Source organism: Vipera ursinii (genome assembly GCF_947247035.1).
Source record: "Vipera ursinii genome assembly, chromosome: 3".
Lineage (NCBI taxonomy): Eukaryota > Metazoa > Chordata > Lepidosauria > Squamata > Viperidae > Vipera > Vipera ursinii.
This window is the reverse complement of record NC_139516.1, coordinates 109,411,586-109,436,300: the sequence shown is the minus strand read 5'-3', so window position 1 is coordinate 109,436,300 and position 24,715 is coordinate 109,411,586. Positions and strand designations below refer to the sequence as shown.

The following is a 24,715-nucleotide window of genomic DNA, read 5'->3' as shown; positions in this document are numbered from 1 at the left end:
GACGCCCGATCTATCACACCGTCTAGATCGGGCTCGGGGCGTTTCCCGACAGAAAAGTAGGGGACTTTCTCGGGGCAGGCTCGGTCACTGATGCCCGCTGTCGCTTCTTTGGGCAAAAAGCAGCCAAATGCCCAGGGTCCCCACAGTAAAAACACAACCCCCCCGATCGTCGTCTGTTCATTTCAGTCACCGATAGACGAGACCTGGCGGCACCCAGCTCCATTGGCTCCTCCCTTTGAACTGGGGGCTCACGCACAACAGGGGCTGCAGGGGTCTGTGGGGTGGCACGGCGACTCCTTCGCTGCTGCAACCGAGCATCGATCCGCAGGCAAAGATGGATCAGCCCATTCAGGTCTGAGGGAATATCCACACGGGCCAGCTCATTCAACATCTCCTCCGACAATCCATCCTGGAAGGCATCCACAAGCGCAGCCTCATTCCAGGCGGAATCCTGGCTAAGCAGCCGAAAATCGCTGCTATAGCCCTGTAGGGGGCGTTGACCCTGCCTCAGAGCTTTCAGGCGTCGAGTAGCAGTCTGCGTCTTTATAGGGTCCTCATACATCAGACGCATATGATCACAAAACCCCACAAAGTTGTCCAACAATGGGTTAGGTTGAGCCAGCAGAGGCATGCCCCAACGAGCTGCATCACCCGAAAGAAGGCTTAACACAAACCCCACCTTATCCCGGTCAGTGGGGAAATCAGCTGCTCTCACGCTGATAAAGAGCTGGCATTCTCCCAGGAAAGCAGGAAACAGTTCTGGAGTGCCTGTAAATTTATCCGGCATTGCAACTTGGCATTTTCTCCTGGGTGGGGGTGATGGTGGGGGTGCAGCATGAATCTGAGCTTGCAGTTGAGCCACCTGAGCTGCCAGCAAAGTGAGTTGCTGGGTGAGCTGGGCATTCTCAGCACGTAGCTGCTCCATAATATTAGTAAGGGGTGGGAGGCTGAAAGCAAACTGTTCTGTACCAGCCTGCTACCGGCCCTGCAGAAAAGGCAACCCCTTTACAAACGGCAAGAGGCTGGAATTACGTCTGCCAAATTTATTAATACAAAAACAAACAAGACACGAACCAAGATACAGGAGCTTTGAAACACTATCTGAGTGGTTGCTTTCAGCAAACCAGCCCTCCCCACACATTCCCTTTATAAAGAGTTCAGGGTGTGGCTTCTCTCTGCCTCCTTCCGAGAAGCCCCATAGCCTTCCTCTGTTTACTCCTACTTGACTGCCTTCTGCGTCGGGCGTCCTTGAACAGGGCCAGCTGTGGGTCATCTTCATCCACACTGTCAGGCTCACACAGCTGGGTCTCCATGGTGACCAAGTGGGAGGGGCCTGCCTGAGGGCTATCATCAGCAAGATCTTCAACCCCGTCAGCAAGGTCTTCAACACCCCCCTCCTCCTCTGAGTCGTCCGACCCAACTGCCGAACCCACAGGCTGACCCTGAATCACAACAGCCCTAAGTTCTTCTAATTAATATTTGGGTATGTACCCAACACAGTATTTCTTAACACTTATTTTCTACTATAAAAGAGAAAACATCTTTCTGACTAAGGGACTATTTTAATATATTCTTAGACACACATAGTTGTTTGAAGAAATTCAGCTTTGGTGATAGTCTTCCCCTCTTACCTAATCACATAAACAGTACCGTAGTATGCCATATTCAGCATTGTGGGATAAGAATACTGAATATGGATAAAAAGAATAGAAGGTATGATATTCATGAGTGCATAGAAATCATATTTCAGTACATAAAGTAGTAATGGGGGGGGAAAGCTGGAGGTGAAAAAAAAATCATTTATTTCGCTGTGAAATTAATCCAAATCTGGAAGTCCTGCATGTTCAGAGATTGGACCATTGTTTTATAAACTGTGGATTTGCTTCACTCCTTTTCTTTTTTTCTTTGTAATTCTAGAATTAAAGGCCATCCAAGCAGCCTAACTGGGAGTGTTTTCAGACTCAAGAAGAGAAAATAACTTCATATAATAAGATATGAAAATGGCCATCCATTTAAAATATTGTGGAAATAAGAAACCTATCAATAAAGGAAAATATTTGTAGCTGAGGGTTGAAATGAGGAGTCCTTGGTGTTCTCCAAGCTTGGTGGTTGTCTTGCAGACCTTTCATTACCCAAATTAGATAACATTACCTAATTTGGGTAATGAAATGTCTGCAAGAAAACAACCAAGCTCAGAGAGCATTAAGGACCCTTCAATAACAGACTTCCAAGGTATGAGGGAAAATGCAAGTTTGCCCCATCCTGTCTTCTGAGTTTGTTCTTTCAGCTATGTGTTGGCTTAATCGTATCAGATACTGTACTAGGAATGTGTATGAAGACTCGCATCCTTTGCCCCCATGGACTTCCCAATATGACTACTCTAAGTGGGCTAACTTCTCATCTGAGCAGGTGAATGGACTCTCTAACTGGCCTGAATAACATGAAAATAAATTTTAAAATCAAATAAGGAATATTTACTTTTGGGGAAAAAACCAATACTCTTCTTCTACCCTTCAGCCTTTCTTCCATGATTCCTCTACTTGCTGCTTTGGCTGGAACCAGGTAATCTCTTATTGAAATACTCTGAACAAAGTTTATACTGAGTGATTTTGTGACTGTATAGCAATGTACTACAAACGACGATACATCCCATAACCTTTTCTCATTTTATATACTGTCTGCTGCTTCTTACAATAAATTTGTTTTACTAAGAGTTTTGTCTGTATTTATTAATTTAAGCCATGATTAGTAATGAAAACTAATCATATTGAATATTGACTCAGAACATTGATTATGAAGACCAATGTGGCCTTTTGCTATAGTTATTCTCTGTTTCTTTTCTAGGCTTAAAGAACCTTAAGTGGCAACTGAGAAGAAATAATCCTTGCTAATATTAGTAAACATATTTTCTGCATATAGGAGACTCCATTATTAAAGGAATAATGAAATATCTTCATGTTGGAATGTCCAGAGGTCTTTGTTTGATCTTGGAAACATGATACTGGATTAATTAGACACTGGTTTGACCAAGAAAACAATCTGGGTAATTAAAACACACTTGTCACTGGTGAATATTTTTTAAGGGAATTGGGACCTACATTTACCCAGAACAAACAGCATATGAACAAATGTACTTTATTTTAAAGACCGATAAACTATTTGTATAATTTATAAACCATTTACAGACTTTATACTCTTAAAGTACATCTCAAAATAACAAAGGTATTTACATTGGTGTACCCAGAGACTATTCTGGTTTATTTTACATTTCAAAATTACATGAACCTGAACACCCTGTATTCTACCAAGCCGTACTACACAAAGAAGTGTGTACATTGGCTGAAATTGGCCTGGAAACCTATGAATAAGTTACTTACATAAACACATAGGCAGGAACAGTATCTGCACAGCACAGTATGCATGGAAGAATACTTTCTCCTAGACAACTCTGAAAATGTAAGCAAAGGCTCTCTCAAAACTTTTATTTACTCCAATGTGTTATAATGTATAGTTTTTCACTCTATCCATGAGATTTTAAATTAGTTCAGATGAGTTTTCCCTGTTTATATTGACAATGTACAATTTACAAAGAATTACTTTACAACCATCAAAACTATTTTTGCTGCTGGAACATAATTCAGTTCTGATTAATAAACTTGCTTGAAAAAAAGGCTTTACTGTGCAGTGACATCAAAGGTCTCTGAATGCTGTGCTATGGTATTTCTTTAGTGAATACACACTTTTATTCAAGTATTGCAAAAATGCTAAGGCCACTTTTTTTTGAAGATCATCCATTTGTCCTCCTCCCCCTTGCCAAACAGGCCATAAAACCTTGCTGTTAAATTTTCTGAAATACTGGAGCACTGAAAAGGCGACAGGTTACAATCCATGGAACCACTTTCCTATTCAAGCCTCCCTTTGAAGTAAATGGCGATTATACAAGAGCATATAAAATAGTTTTCTTGGTGATGGTTTTACATTTAAATTTAGCTTTAATATGACATCTTGAGGATTTTATCTTAAATCTATAGGTCAGGAACAGATCCACAAAGATTGTTGCTCTTTATATTTGCATACATTTTGAGGTATGCAATTTTCCTCAAAAATTCATTTAATACAGAATAAAACAGCATTCACAGTCCATATTTTCTAGCTGTGCTATATATATATTATTGTCAGTGTTTTTCTCCAAAGTGAATTCTGATGGCTGGGCATAATATAATATAATCAGGATATACTCTCCAAGACAATTAGTGATTCTTTGTCATAATTAACTCCTCTATGCTGCTTAAGTCCATTCTGAACTCTGATGGAAAAAGGACAAGCTTCTAAAGGATTCACTGGGCACTGTGCTAAAATTTCACTTTACACTAAATTACATTTAGTAAACACAATGATCGTGCCTGTATTTGCACGGAAATTAAAAAATGGGAAATGACACTCGGGTATATGAATGCATGAATCTGTGGGTGACAACAGCATGTATTATATATTTATACACACATAGGTTTTCTGAAAGTGAGCTGGAGGTATTATAGCAAATCCTAAAAAATGTTTTCAGGTGTTTTTTCCAGAGTAGCTACATGGCCCTCCAATCTCACTTGCAGGAATAATTAAGCACTATAGAAAGCTATAATAGTAAGTTTCTGCACGATGGTACAAAGGCTGAATCTGGTAGCCATAATCACTGAAATCAACAGGTATTTGAGTGCAAGTCTCCAGCCCTTTTTTATGATAAGAGAACCTCAGTATAACCCCTCTCTCTAGTGGGGGGGAGACAAAGAGGCATCAATATTTGGGGTCATCTGAATGGAGGCAGCAGAAAGGGGATTTGGGGAAGAACACATCCTTAATGTGTCAGTGCAAAGAGCAAAAGAGGGTTGCCCAGAACATCTATTTAAGGCAAGTAGTTATTCACTCTTTCCTCCTTACTCGGTTTCTCATTTTGCAGACACCCTCTTCACCCAGTCTATTCAATTGCAAGATGTGATTAGGTAATTGCACTTGAGCCAAAAGGGAATTTCCTTCTCAAGAATCCCAGTGTTAACAGCCCTTAAAGGCCTACACCATATCAGCCAGATACCATACTAGAAATTGAACAACTTTGGTAACATGCAGTTTAGCTGTTAGATCGATTTAGCTGGAATTTAGTTGGATGTATGATATTAGTAGTGATCAGTCAAAGGTATCTTTAAAGATAAAGTGAATTCCCAGAACTTGCCACATACAAAGAAAAATGCCATACAAGGCCTGAATGGGTTGCTCTTTCTGGTATAAATGGAGCTGATGAGGCAATACTGAAGACCATTTCTTAACAGCCAAAGTTGTCGCTAGACTGTTCCTGGATTCATGCTCAAGTAGTTGTTGCCAGCAAAAAAAATGCTATAATATCCACAGTTCTCTGAGTTTAAATCTGTACTATATGTTGGCCCTGTTTCTCTAGATTTGGTTGCAGTGAAAATTTTGCATCACTATGGATCACAGCATTAACTCTGAGATAAGCAATTTATCGCCTTTAATCACCTTGGGCATGTCAATATTCTCTTTGATCAATATAGCTACCAATTTGGCTGGTGACTTCCCCAATCCTCTTTGCTTGGATATTCCCTAGATTCTCATAATTTAGCTGTATGTGACAGAAAATGGCCTCATTTGTTCCAAAACAAAGAGAGAGAAAAACAGCAACTTTGTATTAAAGTGTATTAAAGTTGTATGTATTATATGTATTAAAAACATTCTGAGGTTCAGTATGAAAAGTACTTAACTCATAGCAGCTTGCTCCACCAGATTTGTTTAAAGTTGGCATTTACATACTAGTAAAGTCTATGTGCTAGTTATTCTGTCTTTTGTTCCTTTAGCCCATTTAGGTATAATTAATCAGCCAAGTTTACAAATATGGTTCTGTCAATCTACCTATGAGCATTTCTGATTGTATGCCAATAACTATTTTTTGTATATTTTCTGGTTAAAAGGAGCTATCTTGGTTGTGTTACACTGTGCAAACAGCAAATAAATCAAAAAAAGTTTCAAAAGAGAGTACTGGCAGACACATACTAACTGGAAGACCAAGAAACTAAAGATGAAAGGAAAAGGGGCATAAATAGGTGCATAAAGTCTTTGGAATGCCTCCTTCTATGCTTTGGAACGCTGTTTCTGCTGGGATAGATTAACAGATTTTGAATCCACTCTGATTCAATGGTTCCTCAAGTAATCCAGATTTCAAATTAAGGCATCAGTAGTCAAGCCTAGATTATTTTGTGTTCCCTGGAGAAAACTGAGGGGGTGGGGGAGGACAAATGGAGGCAGTATGAGCCACACTGTGTTTGACAGTGGCCTATTCTAACAGTCATGTAAATCTTGGCAAAAGGGCTTTTGACATCCTATTTCCCTTTCCAAGTACATTAGTTTGACGTAACATGTGCCTCTTCACAATCCGTTTCTACCCCATAATAGAAAAAAAATCCCATACATTTGGATCTTTGTAGATTCTCGTCTCTGATGCATTTCTTGCACATAGTATGAAACCTCATTTTTATGACATGCATTCTTAATGTACAGATGTTCCGACGTTTTAAATCCCGTAACAGTGCATTCAAAGAGCACTCAACAATTATTTTTTATGAGTTATAAAATAAGTTATAAGAAATGTCACAAGCATAAAAAAATCAGGTCCAGAGTCAAGCACTGAGTATCACTCTCTTTGGTACATACACTCCTAACCCTAGCTAGTTCAAGTAATGGTTTCACCAGTACATTACAGTAAGGTGGTAAGCAAGGGAGGAATCAAATGGCCCACATTATGTAAGCATTTTTTCCTATCTCTCACATATTAAAATCCTGAGAGAATCCTGAGTACCATTTACTTAGGAGCAGCTGGTGGTTTACTGAGGAAAAACAAATATAGTGGAAAAGTAGAAAAAGTATCCTAGATTAATCATTTAAGAAATGGAAATAAAAACGTAGCTGAAAAACGGGAGCATGACTCCTCAGATCTGCATGCATTAATCCAATGACAGTAGATCCATAATGAGACAAAAAGATTTAAATTACATCAGAGCGAGGAATAGATACTTGGTTGGACTGACATATACACTGTTAAGTCGGAAAACAGAGTTATAAATTACATATGAAACAAAGTAGAGCAGTTATTAAAACGAATGTTTACTAGTAACTTGAGTTTCCATCGTCGGGTACTTGGTGCTCTATCCCAACCATTTAAAAACTGCCGATATCGAAAGAACAAGTGCCAAGTATTATTGTACATACTGAATTGGCAAAAGCATGTTGGGGAAGGGGGAGCCTTTTGGGAACAAATCCAGCGTAGGAGATCCAAAGGCAGCACAGGAAGAGGAGACGTTGTGTCACTTCTCAGCCAATCTCAGGATCATACTGTACTCCGGGAAAATCATTTTGAAAAAAAAAATATATGATTTGATGTTAGACAAGCAACAATTTCTTTTTTTCAGTGATCTGATTGAGGAGATCAATAGTCTCTCTAATTAAGGCCTCAAAAATGCCATCTGCTAGTTGCATCTTCACATACAACTCATCTTCATCATAGTTGACCCATTGAGCCTCTTCTTCATGCAATTCTTGAACCTTAGAATTAGAAAGGGGAAAAAGAAAAGTCACCACTATTAATATACTACTCTGTAAACATATATAATAAAAATTATTATTGTAAAACCATATAACCATCATTATATAAAAGCTACAGGGGTCATTTAGTTTTTCAATAACTCACAGGAAAGAAAAGAAAAGAAAATGAATAATAATTCCTAGATATAATACAGTTAAACAAAAATGTAAAAATAGGACTTTATCACTATTTATGAGGTCACTAAGAGTCAACATTATACAATCTGTCCCCCGTCCAGCCCCCAGATTTCGCTGGTTCCGGGACTGCCTCTTAGCCTCAGCCTGCCACACAAGTGTCTTTTTGAATTGGAGAAGGCCATGCTGTGTCTTTAGCCTCCAAGCTGAGTGTTCAGAGGTCGAGGTTTCCCAGCTGTTAATGTCCATTCCCAAGTCCTTTAGATCCCTCTGGACAGGGGACAGATTGTATCTGCCCTCAGTGCGGAAGGGACTGCCACTCTCGAATTGGCCCTTTTAGCCACACCAGATGCTGCTTTAGGACCTCTTTCCAGAGCACAATACCATAGTCTCTTGAGACTGACAGATGCCAATGAGAAGAGATTGCACATCAGGCAGGTGCAATTGGCCCAGGTTCGAATCACAGAAGGGTATGGCTGACTGATGAGAACAAATGAGTTTGAAATGGTCATATCATTCTCCCTTTAATTCTTTGTTAGCAATCCAAAAAAATTACACAAATAATGAGTCGTCACAGTTGCGACTCCAGCTTGTGGATGGCCTTAGGTTAGGCTGATATAGGCAATAAGGTTTGGCCTGTATTTGGGCCTGGCAAGGTATTCTAAAATACTTAACAAATACTTAACACATATCTCCCTTGCCTCTCAGCTAACAAAGCGAGAAAGAGCCTGTGGCCTAGAGGTCATATACATATATATATATATATATATATACCGTATATACTTGAGTATAAGCCGACTCGAGTATAAGCCGAGACCCCCAATTTCACCCCCAAAAACTGGAAAAAGTTGGTGACTTGAGTATAAGCCGATCCGCCGTTCTGTAAGCCTCCGCCGCCGGCTGCTTCGTTCCGCAGCGGAAAGAAGCAGGCAGGCTGCTTCGTTCCGCAGCGGAAAGAAGCAGCCTGCTTCGTTCAGGCTGCTTCGTTCCGCAGCGGAAAGAAGCAGGCAGGCTGCTTCGTTCCGCAGCGGAAAGAAGGCTGCTTCTTTCCGCAGCGGAAAGAAGCAGGCAGGCTGCTTCGTTCCGCAGCGGAAAGAAGCAGGCAGGCTGCTTCTTTCCGCTGCGGAAAGAAGGCTGCTTCTTTCCGCAGCGGAAAGAAGCAGCCTGCTTCGTTCAGGCTGCTTCGTTCCGCAGCGGAAAGAAGCAGGCAGGCTGCTTCGTTCCGCAGCGGAAAGAAGCAGCCTGCTTCGTTCAGGCTGCTTCGTTCCGCAGCGGAAAGAAGCAGGCAGGCTGCTTCTTTCCGCTGCGGAAAGAAGGCTGCTTCTTTCCGCAGTGGAAAGAAGCAGCCTGCTTCGTTCAGGCTGCTTCGTTCCGCAGCGGAAAGAAGCAGGCAGGCTGCTTCGTTCCGCAGCGGAAAGAAGCAGGCAGGCTGCTTCTTTCCGCTGCGGAAAGAAGGCTGCTTCGTTCCGCAGTGGAAAGAAGCAGCCTGCTTCGTTCAGGCTGCTTCGTTCCGCAGCGGAAAGAAGCAGGCAGGCTGCTTCGTTCCGCAGCGGAAAGAAGCAGGCAGGCTGCTTCTTTCCGCTGCGGAAAGAAGGCTGCTTCTTTCCGCAGTGGAAAGAAGCAGCCTGCTTCGTTCAGGCTGCTTCGTTCCACAGCGGAAAGAAGCAGGCAGGCTGCTTCTTTCCGCTGCGGAAAGAAGCAGCCTGCTTCGTTCAGGCTGCTTTGTTCCGCTGCGGAAAGAAGCAGGCAGGCAAGGCACGGAGATCCGGAGACCTGCCGACGTTTGGGGAGGTTTGGGGAGGTGCCCAAACCTCCCCAAACGTCAGCAGGTCTCCGGATCTCCTCCCCAAACCTCCCCAAACGTCGGCAGGTCTCGGGATCTCCGTGCCTTGCCTGCCTGCTTCTTTCCGCAGCGGAAAGAAGCAGGCAGGCAAGGCACGGAGATCCGGAGACCTGCCGACGTTTGGGGAGGTTTGGGGAGGTGCGCGCGCACCTCCCCAAACCTCCCCAAACTTCGGCAGGTCTCCGGATGGCGGCTGCTTGGGAGAGGTGCGCGCAATCCCGGAAGCACCAAAGCCTCGGCCGCGCACAAGTCCTCGGTAAGTTTTTTTTGTTGACTGGAGTATAAGCCGAAGTGGAATTTTTCAGCCCAAAAAGTGGGCTGAAAAATTCGGCTTATACTCAAGTATATACGGTAATATATTCTGCTTAGTTTGGTGTTTGTATGTGGATCTCTGAAGCCACCAGCCTGAGGATGACAGATGGGATTCCGTTGAAACGTTGCTCATATATATATATATATATATATGTGTGTGTGTGTGTGTGTGTGTGTGTATGGCTCACTGGGTTAGGACACTGAGCTTGTCAATCAGAAGGTCGGCAGTTTGGCGGGTCGAATCCCGAGTGCCGCATAACAGAGTGAGCACCTGTTACTCGTCCCAGCTTCTGCCAACCTAGCAGTTCGAAAGCACGTAAAAATGCAAGTAGAAAAATAGGGACCACTACGGTGGGAAGGTAACAGCGTTCCGTGCGCCTTTGGTGTTTAGTCATGCTGGCCACATGACCACGGAGATGTCCTCGGACAAGCGCTGGCTCTCCGGCTTTGAAATATATATATATATATATATATATATATATATATATATATATATATATATATATATATATATATATATTCTGCTTAAAGACCTAAATTTGGAAATGCCTAATTTTAGTTGACAGCTCATATTTGTGTAAATTTTTAAATTGCTAACAAAGAATTAGGGGAGACTGATATGCATTTCAAACTTATTAGTTTTCATCAGTCAGCCATACCCTTCTGAGATTCGAACCTGGGCTGATTGCACATTAGGCAGTTGTTTTCACCTCTAGGCCACAGGCTCTCTCTCGCTTTGTTAGCTGAGAAGCTAACAAAGCGAGAATATATATAACAAATATATATTATAACAAAGAATATAACAAAGAATATATATATATATATATATTCTGCTTAAAGACCTAAATTTGGAAATGCCTAATTTTAGTTGACATTTATCCATAGTTTATATGGATGAGTACACATAAGGAAAAATATGGTTTGCCCAATAGGGGAATGGAGTTCTTCCCATATCTACAATCCTTCTGCTTAGGAGGGCTAAAAGCAAATCTGGGAGAGAAGAACAAGCTAATGTGTAAGCAACATTAGATCTAACCCATTTTTTTCAAACCATGCAGGCTGCTAGGTATTTATGCCAGACTACAACGCATAATAGAAAAAATAATTACTAACCAATATGTGATCCACTCTATCCTTTTTTTTTCGTCCGAATTTCATCATTTTCTGCCAGTCTGTTTTATTATTTGATTCCTTTCTCAAATTTAAGAGCTTTAGAACTTCAGTTGTTATAAACACCTTGGATAAAGGAGAAATAAAAGAATAATGAATGCTAACTAAATACATTTTCTCTAGTTGCAACATCATCTCTACAAGCAGCTTTCAGGGAGAACATTTCAAGTGAGGACACAGACATGGCATATATGCAACAGAAAACACATTGTATTGCTAGGCAATTACAACTACAGTAAAGCAACCTGGTAGCTAACTCTAGAAATATCCATGAAATTCATTATGAATTATGACACTGATTCAACTCTTGTACATTCCAGAATATGGATAAATGCAGCATCAGGCACTTTTTGGAACTATTCTCCCCCCCAGACCTATTAATTCAGGGATAGCTATCATTAGTTGTTGTATTGGGAGAATTTTAATTCATTATATACAATTTTAATTCATTGTATTTTTTTAAAAAAATATTACATGTTAGATGTAGGCCTTCTTGGATGGATTTCTAACTGGAACAGTGTTAAGTATTAGTGACAGTTAAAGCCTTCCTTAGTTTTAAGAAATAGAAGCATTCATTCATATCCTATTTCAAACTAATATTTAAGCGAAATCAGCAGTAAGAAGAAACTATAGTGGAAAAATGAGAGATGGTATCACATGCACACCCATCTTGGAATATGACTGATGGCGTAAGAAAATTAGTTTTCAGATAAAAATGCATAATAAAACTCCACCAGACTTCACATTCTACCTTAAGTTCTAGAGTCTAGACCAGTAGTTGTCAGCGTGGTCTAGGGACTCCTGGGAGTGCCCAAGACCCTTTCAGAGGGTCCATGAAGACAAATAAAGTTTTTAAAATTTCTCAATTTGAAACCTTAATACAGTAAATGTCAATAAATATAACCCATGTAAACCAAAGCTCTTTGGGGTCCTCCATAATTTTTAAGAATATAAAGACGTCCTGAGACCAAAACATCTGAGAATTGCTATCTAGGTGAACTGCACTTTATTTCTATAAATATATTTAAAGTTTAAGCTATTTATCTTATTCCTACTTTTATTTCTTCAAGATCACTTGGATCTTTTACTCGTCGAAAGTATCCAGAAATTATTCTGCTGGGTTTCATCCATAATGGCTGATTCAAATTTGGATCTTCTGCAAAGATTTCTTCAAAAATCTCTCTTGTTAAATCAAACACAACCTTCATAAAAATAAAAGAAACATTGTATTACCATTATATATTATTATAATACTATATCATTTTTCAAAGAACTAAACAAAAATATTTATGAAAGTATTTATACTGAGTACTAGCTTTGCAGCAAGTGGAATGTAATTTTGTTTCACTATTGCATTCTTTGGACCAATAATTTTTAACCCTTTCGAAAAATGCTTCCATACCCTCCTTTCTCTTTCACACTTCATTGTATCTGTCTTCCACAAGCACACCATACCTTGTTTTATACTGCATTCTATCACTAATCATGCCAGAGTCCAAAATAGCATTCCTTTTTTAAAAAAAGGTTGGGTAAATTTCCTTTATTTTCATACATTTCACAATAATCTGAGATAACTTCCCTACCTGTTTGTAGATTTCTTTACTAATGGTTTCAATGTCATCATTTTGGGGGGATTCATTCATGTCTCTGGGGTTGCTGAGGGCCTGAAGATCATGCCCCAACTTTTGGCATTTCCATAGCTTCTCAGCTGCTGCGTGCACCAACTCCTCCACCTCTTCTGCAACGTATGGTATAGCCAAAGGTTCTTCACATGGCTTTGGGGACACTTCTGGCAGTTTTATCTTAGGTAACACTGCTGATTCTTCAGCTTGGTTTTGAGGGAGCTTGTGTGAACTCAAGCCAAAATCCTCATCAAACCAATCCTGGTCATCTCCTAACACATTCAGAAACTCCCGGCTAAGTTCCAGTTCTGCCAGCCTCTTGGCAAGTTCTTCCTGTCCACTTGCACCAAATACAGGACTTTCCTAAACAATAAGAAAGCAATTATTACTTAGAACCTTAAATATTCCCTGCACTATGTTCCTGATTTTGATATGTGTTATCCATGAATGCTTTAATATTTAATAACATATAATCATATTTTCGGTTGTTAAAACTCTTTTTTGTTCTTAGAGTGCAAGAAAGTGAGATATAGAGAAAGTCTAATGGCTTTTTCTAGGAGACCTCCTGAGGTACGCGACCATACAGACCAAGTCACATGTGGAAGCCCCAATTAGATAAATGGAAATGGTACAACAGCAGTAACTCATGAATTGCATCCCTAACAGAGAAACAACAATATTCAAGAATACAGTTCTATACCCAGGAAACTAAAACACAGAACATGGAAAAGTATACTGACTAGAATTACAATGACCCACATTAAATTATATTATTATCCTACTTTGGAATGGTCATTATCTTCATTGTATTCTTGTGAGGATATAACTAGATGGAAATATAGGAATGTGAGCTCAGTTGTTATCCCAAATTGAAAAAAAGTAAAGCAAATATTCTAAACCCAAAGGTCAAGCCAAACCTACTACAAAATATCCAATGAAATCTTTATATTTCATTTTCTCAGAGACTCTTTTTGCCTTTTAATAAATCACCTCTGAAACACTAGAGTTCTAAAAGCAGTTTGTGGCATGTATAATTTGTTGTTTAAAACAGTGAGTTAAATTTATTGTCATCAGCTTTTTTTTTACAAAAAATATATAATTGCCCAAAGAAAATTTGTTGATATTTGTACATCGATATGCTGTCATCTCCCATATTGTCTCTTGATGGATTTCTGATCCCCCAGAAAGGAGATACTTGCAATATTGGGATCCTTGAAGACTCACGCCTACTGTTATATAGGCAGGTGGAGCCCCTCGCTCAAAACCTTGGTGGAGCAGTGGGCTAATGCCTCCTTAAGTAACACCAGCTGCCTGCAATTAGTACAGGTTGGCATCCCACCAGGCTCAAGGTTGACTCAGCCTTCCATCCTTCCGAGGTAGGTAAAATGAGGACCCAGATTGTTGGGGGCAATTAAGCTGACTTTGTAATAATGCCGCTTGGGGGGTGTATGAAAGCCCTAATAAGCAGGCATATACATAGAATGAAGGCTACTGCTAAGCTTGTAAGCTGCCCTGAGTCTTCGGAGAAGGGCGGGATATAAATGGAATTAAAATAAAATAAATAAATAAAATAAAAGCCTGTCAAACTTCATGACTGAAGCATTAGTCTAGTCTTACTTATCTTAATTATGAACTATACTTACTGGTCTGGGACACATATCTGGGGAAGACACTTCTTCTCCTTCATCCAATTCATATGCGACTAAAAACCTCTGCTGTTCATTAGTTGCCAACTTCTTTTCTTGGACAGCACCGAGTTCTTGATTGCTAAAATGGATCTTCTCATTCCTTGCCTTTTTGATTTGCTGAAATTGACTGACTGTGTCTTTCACAAAACCTTGCAAGAGACTGTCAGCCAACAAACCAACTCTTTCCTGTCGATCTAGTAGATCTTCCTTTTCTTGGGATGGGACTTTAAGCTGGGCTTCCAGTTGGCTTCTTTCTTTTGTCAACAAGTCCAGAAGTGGCGTTGCAGATTTCTCCAGATTAGTGGGAGAAAATCTGTTTTCGGTTTGCTCTTGCCGAACAGACTGCTGTTTCCATTTCTCAGGAAAGCTGCTATCCAAAATCCCTTCTACTTCAATAGCAGAATCTTCTTTGTGGATATTAGAAATGGCAGAAGGTAACATACCAGTATCATTTTTAGAGGATTTGGGAGAGTCAAAGTCAACGGTTTCCTGATCAAACTCATCAACAGTACTAATAACTGCCACATAGTCGCTTGATTTATTGAATTTTACATAATCTCCAGCTCCAATTAAGCCTTTTAAGGCAGATGATTCTCTTGGAGATTTCTCATTTGAATTTCTTTTATTCCTTTCTTCTTCAAGACATTCTAAGCCTTTCTGATTTGTTTTGTGTTGATTATCTAGTTCATGATTAAAGAAAGAATTTTCATTTGAATCTAACTCATTACCAAAACTTTCTGGAAAACGAGAGATCTTTTGTGAGGGGGCAAAAATACCATATTTTTCTTTACAATCAAAATATTGAATACCATTGTAAGATCCATTATTATTACCTTCAGGTTCGTCCAGTTCTACACCAGCCCAAAAACCTTTAGCAAAATTTGTCCGACCCTTAAACTTCAGTGTTCCAGGCTGGACATTACTCACAAGAACTCTGTCACCAATGCTGAAACCTAGCAATATATCTTCTTCTTGTTTTTCTGATGATGCCCTGAAACTGGAAGCCTGAGATGATGAATCATCACCATCATCAGCTGGAACTTTCTCCACATTGCCACTTTCTTTGTTTTTCACAAATTCTGTTGGTGATTTGAGTTCTAACAATCTTTCAGAATGAATGGTATCAGCTACGGACAAAGAGTTTTCACTGAGACATTCACTTATTTCATCATCGCTTCCAAAACTAGGGGATTCACTCCTAGGAGGTCTAGTGTACAAAGACTTCTCTCCCTCTGATTTTGTATCTTGTTTGAAAGATAATGTAGAAGCATAAAAAATATCTCTGTGATATTCAGTAAGAACTATCTCACTTTTTAATACATCTGTTCTTAAGAAAGACTCTTCAAAATCATTAGAATATGATGGCTCTTCGCAAATGGAAATCTGTTCTGAAATCAGGGAATCACCTTTCAGTGTATCTTTCCCCAGCCTATCAGAGGATTTAACCGATGTAATACTTTCATCATCCTTGAACCTTTTACTTGGCATCTCCTTGATTTCCTGCACACGTATGCATTCCAAGACAAACTTATCTTTTTCCGACAGCTCAGTCTCTGGAGGGACCTCTGTCTTTAAAGAAATTGAATTGTTTTGATTTAAGTCAAAAACTGAGGCAGCAGATATTTCAGAAGCTTGGGAAGCTATTTCAACCTCTAATTCTTTTGATTCTGCTGTCTCTTGCACTATAGATCTGGTAGCTTGAGGGTCATAACTCACTGCATCTTCAGTCTTATTCAGTGATGTGGGAGATATTTTGCTTGTGTTTCCTAAGTCTTTGAGAATAGCTGACGAGAGTAAACTATCCAAATCATCAGATTCTGCTGTAGATTTTCTTAGGGTTTTGAGGACTGCAGATGCCGTATGAGACTGCTTCTCTGACTGAATCTCTGCTTCTGTGAATTTCATGTTGTTTACAGACACAGATTGTTCAGAAGATGGCACAACATCTTAAGAGGATAAAAAAAATCAAACACATATACTTAAAACAATTGTGCACTATTATTTAGCATTATTAAAGAAATAAAAAATCTGGGTGTTTGTTATAAGAAACTGAAATTCTTACTAGAAAATGCTAACCTGTGCCATCAAATAGCATGAATATTCCATTGTTTACATATAAATGGCTAAAGTATAACTTAAATGCAATACCTCAATCAAATTTATAATCAATAAGACTTCATAAATGCTTTAATGCCACTATGCACTGGTATTAACACGGACCACAAAATATATCCGAAGATTATAAAATTGTATAAATGTTCCCAATAAACAAGGTGATTGTTCTGAGACGTTTGATTTTTTTTCTTCCATGTCTGATACTTTATTAAACTTAAATGTTTATTAAAAGAATTTTGGAATGAAACGTGAGCAGAGAGACACTTAGTGAACACAAATAAATTATCTAGTGTTACTTTGAATCTGAATCCCATCTTGTTTCTTTCTAAAAAGCTATCAACTCCAGTTCAGGCATAGGGCAAACCAAACTCAATAGAGTGTAAGAAGAGATACGTACACTTACCGTATTTTTCGGACCATAAGACACACTTTTTTTCCCCAAAAGTGGTGGTGGGGAAATGAGGGTGCGTCTTATGGTCTGAAGGTGATCCGTATGGCCAGCCCCAACCTCCGCAAGTGGAAAGCAAGGGAGATTGCCAGAAGCACGAATCGGCACGTGCTGAGAAACGCCGATCTCACGCTCCTGCACTCTCCCTCGCTCGGTTTCAGCTTCCCTTGCTACAAGAGAAAGCAGGCTGAAACGGAGTGAGGGAGATTGCCAAGAATGCGAATCGGCTGATCTCGCGCTGCTGCAATCTGCCTCGTTTCAGCCTGCTTTCTCTTGTAGCAAGGGAAGCTGAAACCGAACGAGGGAGAGTGCAGGAGCGCGAGATCAGCCGATTCGCATTCCTGGCAATCTCCCTCACTCCGTTTCAGCCTGCTTTCTCTTGTAGCAAGCGAAGCTGAAACCGAGCGAGGAAGAGTGCAGGAGCGCGAGATCAGCTGATTCGCATTTCTGGCAATCTCCCTCGCTCTGTTTCAGCTTGCTTTCTGCAAGAGAAAGCCGGGCTGCAGGGCCGCCTCCGCGGGTACTGCTCTAATGCAGAGAGGGAAGGACAAAGAGGGAGGGAAGGAAGGAAGGGACAGTGGGAGAGGGAGGGAGAGAAAGAGAGAGAGAGAGAAAGAGAGGGAGAGAGAGAGAAGGAGAAAGAATTTTTTTCTTGTTTTCCTGCTCTAAAAACTGGGTGCATCTTATGGTCCGGTGCGACTTATGGTCCGAAAAATACGGTATTTAGCCACTCTGAACCAAAAGTGCCTGGTAGCAAGCATTAGCATTCTTGTTTGAACTTTTTTGAAGAAGTATTATAAATAAAATTGAAATTAGAAAATAAAATAATTTTTTAGAATTTATATTGAATATAAAATAATTCAGCAGGTTCTTACTTATTGCAATACTATGGAAAAAAGTTTCCATTTTTTTAAAAAAAGTGTTAATTAAATTCACATGCTTGTTTTTCAATTATAATTTTTAAAACCCCATACTTTTAATTGAAATTATTTTAACTATATTAGTTATATGAAAATAACTTGTATAATTTTAATATTAAACAAATAACTTCCAAGATACATACCAATATGTTCTGCAATAGATTCCAAAGATCCTCTAGAATGTTCAGAATCAGTGAGTGATTTCCAACTTTTAGATGTTTCAGACCTAAAAAGAAGTTTTGAATAGATTACAGATATTGTAAACGTTCTGAAAATATTGTATACTGTACTGGAATTAACAAAATAAAACAAAGAGAAAGCATATATATATAAACTATATCCAATATTTAATCCAGAGATTTGAATATTGCAATCCACCCAAAATCCATAGCTAAATTAGGATTTGAGATCAGATTCAAATCTCACTGTTCTAGAACACACAAGTCTATTCAGTAGCCCACAAGATTTCTATGTTTTAGGTATAGTTACATGTCTATTACAAAGTATGCCAGGAGAAGGTTGTAATTTCCCCATCTGTTAGCTTTTACTTTTTGTTTTTTGCTAGGGAGTGGGATAATAGTTACATCTGCCACTCCAGAGGAAGGTATGGCATTGGGAACCAGAGATAATAGGATTTTGTTTACAGTTCTTTCTCAATCTGACATTGGTTACTGTATCAGAAAGCTAATTAAAGTCCTACAACTGACTCCTAGGCAGTGAATAGCAAAATATCTGTCAATGAGAATGTGGTCCTGGCTTTCTCCTCAAGGAATCTGGAGCCATGCCATGAAGGGCTTTAAAGGTGATCACCAACATCTTGAATTGCACCCGGAAGCAGGCCAACAGCCAATGCAGCTCGCGGAGAAATGGTGTCCCAGAGGCCATTGTTGGGGCCCCCAAACTGCCTACGTTGCTTCACTCTGCATCATCTGTAGCCTCTGGATGCTTTTCAAGGGTAGCCCTCATGTAGAGCATATGACAATACTCTGACCATGAGATGAAAGATAATGATCTATATTGCCATATTCTCATACAATAATACCTGGCATTACCCTCTTAAATAAACTGGTGGCAGCCTCTGCAGTAACCTGCAGTAATATCAAAATGGTGACAGATAAAGGTAACATCATCATATAGATATTGCTTTTTACGGAGTTGCATCACAAGTGTCTAACACAAGTCATTTTTTTTAGCATGGGGTTTGGGCATGACTTTATGTTGTGAGTTTAGTGCAGTTTAGTGCATGATTTTGTTCATTAAACTGCAGTGTTAAAATATTCATTTTGATACATTTTTCTTTATAGTAATGAATTAGTATTAAGTATTATTAATTAACACCAATAATTTAATTAAAACCACATTAATTTATAACAACTTATTTCCTCTGGAAGGTGTTTTTCTTTATACAAACATTATAGACCAAAAATTGCTTGGTCAAACATGAATTCATCCAAGTATTTCTTTTGACCAGTGTCTCTTAAATATGCATCCATATAAGATAGTTTTCTCCCTTTGAAAGAGATACAAACCCTTTCTAGGCTATTAAAGATGTACATTTAGAAAGGCCACCATGCAATATTAACTTTAAGCAGTTTACCTATGGAGTGGTGGGGGTTTGATCTTTGGTTTCTCAGTAGCTGTGGATGGAGTTTTGATTTGAGGTTTAGCTGTTGGGGCTGTCTCCAAATCCCGATTCAATTCTTCTTCTGTTTTCTTGATGAATTCATCATAAGTCTGATGATGTAAAAAATAACATATTAGGAAGACCTGAACATTATCTTATTCTTTATTAAATTTGTTTTCAAGTATTAAACTTACTGAATATTGAAATTTGGAATTGTGTGCGTGTAAGTACCTAAATTATATAATTTAATCTATGAAGATATTTTTATTTTCTTTTTTTGGTCAATATTATTATATTCCCATCAGTATCAGAGCAAACTCAAAAGGAAAAAAAATATTCAGAGAAAATAAGGCAAAAGAAAACATGGGAATATCAATGTGATGTATTTTAACTTTTAATTTTCCCTGTAAACCGCCCTGAGTCCTACGGGATTAGGGCGGTATATAAATTTAAATATAAATAAATAAATACACAATTTCTATTTTAACATTTCTTTCAAATTCTTACCTCTAACTGCTTGATCAAACTTGCCTCTTGAGCCTTAAGTTTCTCTTTGAGCCTCTTCTTCTGTTCTTTTTTCAACCTATAAACAACAGATTTTTTTTTCCGTACTTCATCTTTCAGAGCCCAGATTCGACTTTCAATGTCACTTTGATCAGATGTAGTTTCTAAAAAAGATAAAACATATTATTTAGAAAATAATATTTTATATTGATAAGAGGTCTTGCCTTTTTCATTTCCAAAATTGAAGATTGGTGGAAAATTCCAAATATGTTACACTTAATGCTGTAATTACATGGCATTCAAGCCCCATCAATTCCAATGGAAAACCGAGACTCATTAAAAATAATTTAAAAATTATAAAAAAGGAAGTTGAAGCTCTAATACTTACCCGATTGGGTCATGGATAAAGACTCATCAGACCAACTATAGGATATATCCTGAGATTTTGTAGATGACAGTTGTTTACCTCCAGACTTCTGTGTTTGTTTGTTTGATTCTTGCTTCGATAGGGATGCACTGCTTTTGCAAGGAGACTGTATCAAGATGAAAAAGAGTAAATAAGGAATATATATTACACACACACACACAGACAGACACAAACCCCCCTCACACTAATTACAAGCAAGGAAATAGAAATGTTTCACTTATTTGGAATCCTGTCTCTCTTAAGCAGGAGAGGCCAGCTAGTTAGGGAAATCTTGCTAATGGACAAAAAATGGCAAGGCCTCTGATGCCCTCTCAGATACCAAGCAAAGATTTCAAACAGATGCTTGCCTATACCACTAGAAAGAGACTTTCTGGATTTCTGGTTTTCCAAGATATCAGTTTAATCCTATTATGTCTAGGACCTAACATATATCTATTCTTTCTTTCTTTTAAAAATTGTACAGAATGGCAAGAATCAATTCCTGGAGAATCTTTTCTAAGGTTGGAAGCTGGAGTAGGTAATATATATCTGATATTTTCCACATTCTAATCATACGCTTGCAACTCCAAAGTGGAAAGAAATTCTCCTCTAGAATTGTTCCAAAATCAATATGGCCCCCCTTTTCTCCAGTACTCTTTTGATCAGGGACACAATGGCTCAGCAGTTAAAGATGCTGAGCTTGTGGACTTCCGGGCGGCAAGGCGTCGCCGGAGGCAGCCATTCTTAGGCTGTCAGCCCCACGGCTCCGTAAAGCTGCCGAAAACAGCGCCGATCAGCTGTTTTGGCGGCTCGGAAGCCCCCTCCTCGGGAGAAGAGGAGGGGGTGAATGGCCAGGTAGGGGTAGAGCTCTCCGGGGCCGCCAGAGCTAATAGTTTTGGCGGCTGAAGGATTGAGCCCCCCCAAAGCCTGGGTATGCTCCGGACTGCGGGGCGCCTCTGCTCCGGGTTTTTTGGAGCAGAGCAGGGCGTCAGCAACCATCCCTGCCAGCAAGAGAGAACCAGGCAGAGCGACACAGGAGATCTAGGTGAAAGGGAATTTATGATCTTTAACTCAATAGACTTTGCGGAGTTTGAAAGTGAAAGTGCGTAGCAGGCAATAGTGGGTGAAAATGGCTACCAAATCCTCTAAAGCTCTTAGAAGCGCGGGGGCTTCTCCGGTGCAGCAGTTTTCGTTACAAGCTTTATTGCCCCCTCCTTCTGCATCTGTACCTGTACTTGCATCAACTTTTACAGTTAAAGATTTACAGAATGTGTTGCAAGAGGCTATGGAAAAGCAATTGCAACAATTAGTTGAGCTTATAGATAAGAAATTAACAGAAACAAGGGCAGACATCTTATCTGCATTTCAAGGCATGGCTATATGTATTGAGCGTTTGGACGAAAGAGTGGAAGATCTCAGACAAAATAATATCAGATTAGATGTAAAAATGATAGAAACTGAAAATGTGGTGGAGAAAATTGATATTGATTTGACCTTGGTACAGTATCATGAGATGGAGTTTGCTGTGAGAATTAGAGGCTTAAAAGAGGATCTTAAAGAAAATTTGAAGAAAATAGTTTCTGAGGCTCTGGAAGGGGTGCTGGGGCGACCAGCAGATGAAATTATGGAAGATATAGACAAAATTTTCCATGTTAATTCGTGGATTGCAAGACAAAGGAAACTACCCAGAGATGTGGTGGCTTACTTTACAAAGAGAGCGATTAGAAATGAGGTTATTCAAGCCTCTTACAATACTAAATTTGCAATTGCTGAGCAAGAAGTCTTGATTTTAAAAGAGATCCCTCCAAGAATCTTAAGGAGAAGGAAGGAATTTCCTTTTTTGGCGCAAGAATTAAGACGACGTGATATTAAGTTCAGATGGGAGATACCAGTGGGTATCGTGGTGACGTATGAAGGTATGAGACATCATCTTACTACAGTGTTGCAGGCACATGATTTTTATAGTAATGTTTTAAAAGCAGCCCCCATACCACTTTTGGAATCTACAAAGAAGAATGGTGAGGGAGAGTCTCAACGACGCAGAGAGAATTTACAAGGCGCTGAAGGAACAATGCAGATAGATGAGAAAGTTACAGGAGTGGATCAAATTTCAGTATCATCGGAGGAGGCCAGAAACCAGAGGATGACGTGCGCTGCTTCTAGACGAATGAGACGAGCCTGAAGATTTAGTTGTAGAACTGAAGGAGATAATAATGCAATAAGGGAAAGTTTCTGGATTTAAGGTTAACATACAAAAAACTTAAATGTTGTTTAAGAATATGATAGTATCATAAAAGGCTGTTTTAGAAGAGCTAACGAGATTTGAAATTGTTAAAAGGGTTAAATATTGGGGGATATATTTGTCACCCTTAAATGTAAAGTTATATAAAAATAATTATGTTTTGTAATACTTTATGTTGCTTTAATTTAAAAATAATTATGAAAAGTTAACTGGGTAGAATTGTAGTAGTGAAAATGAATGTCTTGCTGAAATTTTGAAGGTCATGATTTGTTATCTGGTTGGTATGTATATTTATTGTGTGATAAGAAGGTGGATAATGTGTCTAAGGTATATATTTTAAGACATGCTCTGTTGCGAGTTTGCAAATAGTATAGACACAAGTTAACTTGTAAGATGCCTATATGCGCAATAATGAAACACGCAATAGAAAATATAAACATGATGTGACTACATATAAGGAAATTTTAAGTTTGGAAAGGAATGTATGGCATTTGAAGTTGTATAATATCTTAAGAGAAGGAAAGATTGTATAAATTTGGTTTTAGTATGGAAAATTACAGGCCAGGTGGAAAGAAGATCAGAAAATTGGTTTTTTAATGACTGATTTAAATTTGGTAAAGTAAATTAGAGATCGTTTTGTCTGTAATTGTTTTTATTGGGCATTATTATTGACATTACTGTTGTGGATATTAAGCTGATGTTGAATTTAATTACGGCAGCAAGACTTTTAGTAGGGCAATATTGGAAGAACTGCCGACTATAGAAGAATGGACTGTAAAAGTCTCCAACCTGGTGGAAATGGCAAAGATCTCAGCGTACTTGAAAGGCTATTTGCAACAGAGATATACTGTGGAGTAAATATGGGACTAAAAAGTTTTATCCAGCATTTGAATAATTATTGATGTGATATTTATACTGCTTGTAGTTATTTTATAAGAGTTAAAGTGCGATAGATTTAATAGTTTATGGTTGTTTGCATAAGGTAGATTATGATTGTTTGTATTTTTATACCTTGTATCTAGCTCTGGGAAGTCAAGGAGGGGGGAGGGGGAAGGGCGGGAGGGGTGGGGGAGGGCTGGGGAGTGGGAAGGGGGCTGGGAGGGGTTGTGTTTTGTTAAAAATAAAATGTATTGTAAAACTTTTCAATAAAAAAAAGATGCTGAGCTTGTCAGTTGGGAGCTGAAAGCCCCGGTTAGAGACCCAAGCACTGTGCAATGGGGTGAGCTCCCGTACCTTACCCAGCCCCTACCCACCTAGCAATTTGAAAGCATGCAAATGCAATTAGAACAACAGACACTGCTTTTGTGGGAAGGGTGAGAGTGTTCTGTGCACCTCTGACGTATAGCCATGCTGGCCACATGAACACAGAAAATGTCTTTGGATAATGCTGGCTCCCTCAGCCAAGAAACAGAGATGAGCACTGCGCTATAGAGTTGGACACAGAAAGGGAAACACACAGGGAAACGTTTCCCTTTGATCTGAAAAGGACCTTGATGACATGTCCAGAAAAACTGATACATTCATTTAGTGACTGAAGATACACTAGCACTGAAAAAAGTGACTTATGACTGCTGCAGCATCTCCATGGACAAGCGATCAAAATTTATGTTTTGGCAAGCATTTATGACAGATTCACTGTCCCAGGATCATGGGATTACCATCTGTAATCATTCCAGCTGGCTTCTGACAAGCAAAGTCTATGGGGGAAGTCAAATTCACTTAACAACCCCATGATTCATTTAATAACTGCAGTGATTCTCTTAACAATGTGGGAAAAACTAGTAAAATGCAGCATAATTGCCTTGCTTAGCAATGGAAATTTTGGGCTCAATTGTAGCCATAATTTGAGGACTATCTATAGTTTCATTTCATCTATACTTAAAAACAGCTATTTTTGACCTAGATCTAAGAAGACCTGAAGGAAACTGAAATGCAGAGAAATAAATGAAATGAAGGCAGTAAATATAAAATGATAAGAAAAGCATAGAGAAAAGGTACTGAATAGGTAAGGATCTTGGAAAGCGAAGAAAACGGAGGCGGGGGGGGGG

At 39.2% G+C, this 24,715-nt stretch overlaps 1 protein-coding gene across 1 annotated transcript in view; it reads right to left on the bottom strand.

The window, feature by feature from the left end:
* Positions 1-3,099: 3,099 nt before the first annotated feature.
* The window catches only part of LOC310638025 (centrosome-associated protein 350-like), a 130,049-nt gene continuing 108,433 nt past the window's right edge, over positions 3,100-24,715 (bottom strand). Inside the window, exons 31-39 of the mRNA XM_083358712.1 lie at positions 20,408-20,552; positions 20,023-20,183; positions 19,489-19,625; positions 18,035-18,117; positions 14,364-16,354; positions 12,682-13,083; positions 12,154-12,300; positions 11,042-11,164; positions 3,100-7,599 (exon numbers count right to left, since the gene is read on the bottom strand). Of these exons, the coding sequence (XP_083214838.1) occupies positions 7,438-7,599; positions 11,042-11,164; positions 12,154-12,300; positions 12,682-13,083; positions 14,364-16,354; positions 18,035-18,117; positions 19,489-19,625; positions 20,023-20,183; positions 20,408-20,552 (3,351 nt within the window). The 3' untranslated portion in view covers positions 3,100-7,437. The remainder of the gene's footprint in view (positions 7,600-11,041; positions 11,165-12,153; positions 12,301-12,681; positions 13,084-14,363; positions 16,355-18,034; positions 18,118-19,488; positions 19,626-20,022; positions 20,184-20,407; positions 20,553-24,715) is intronic.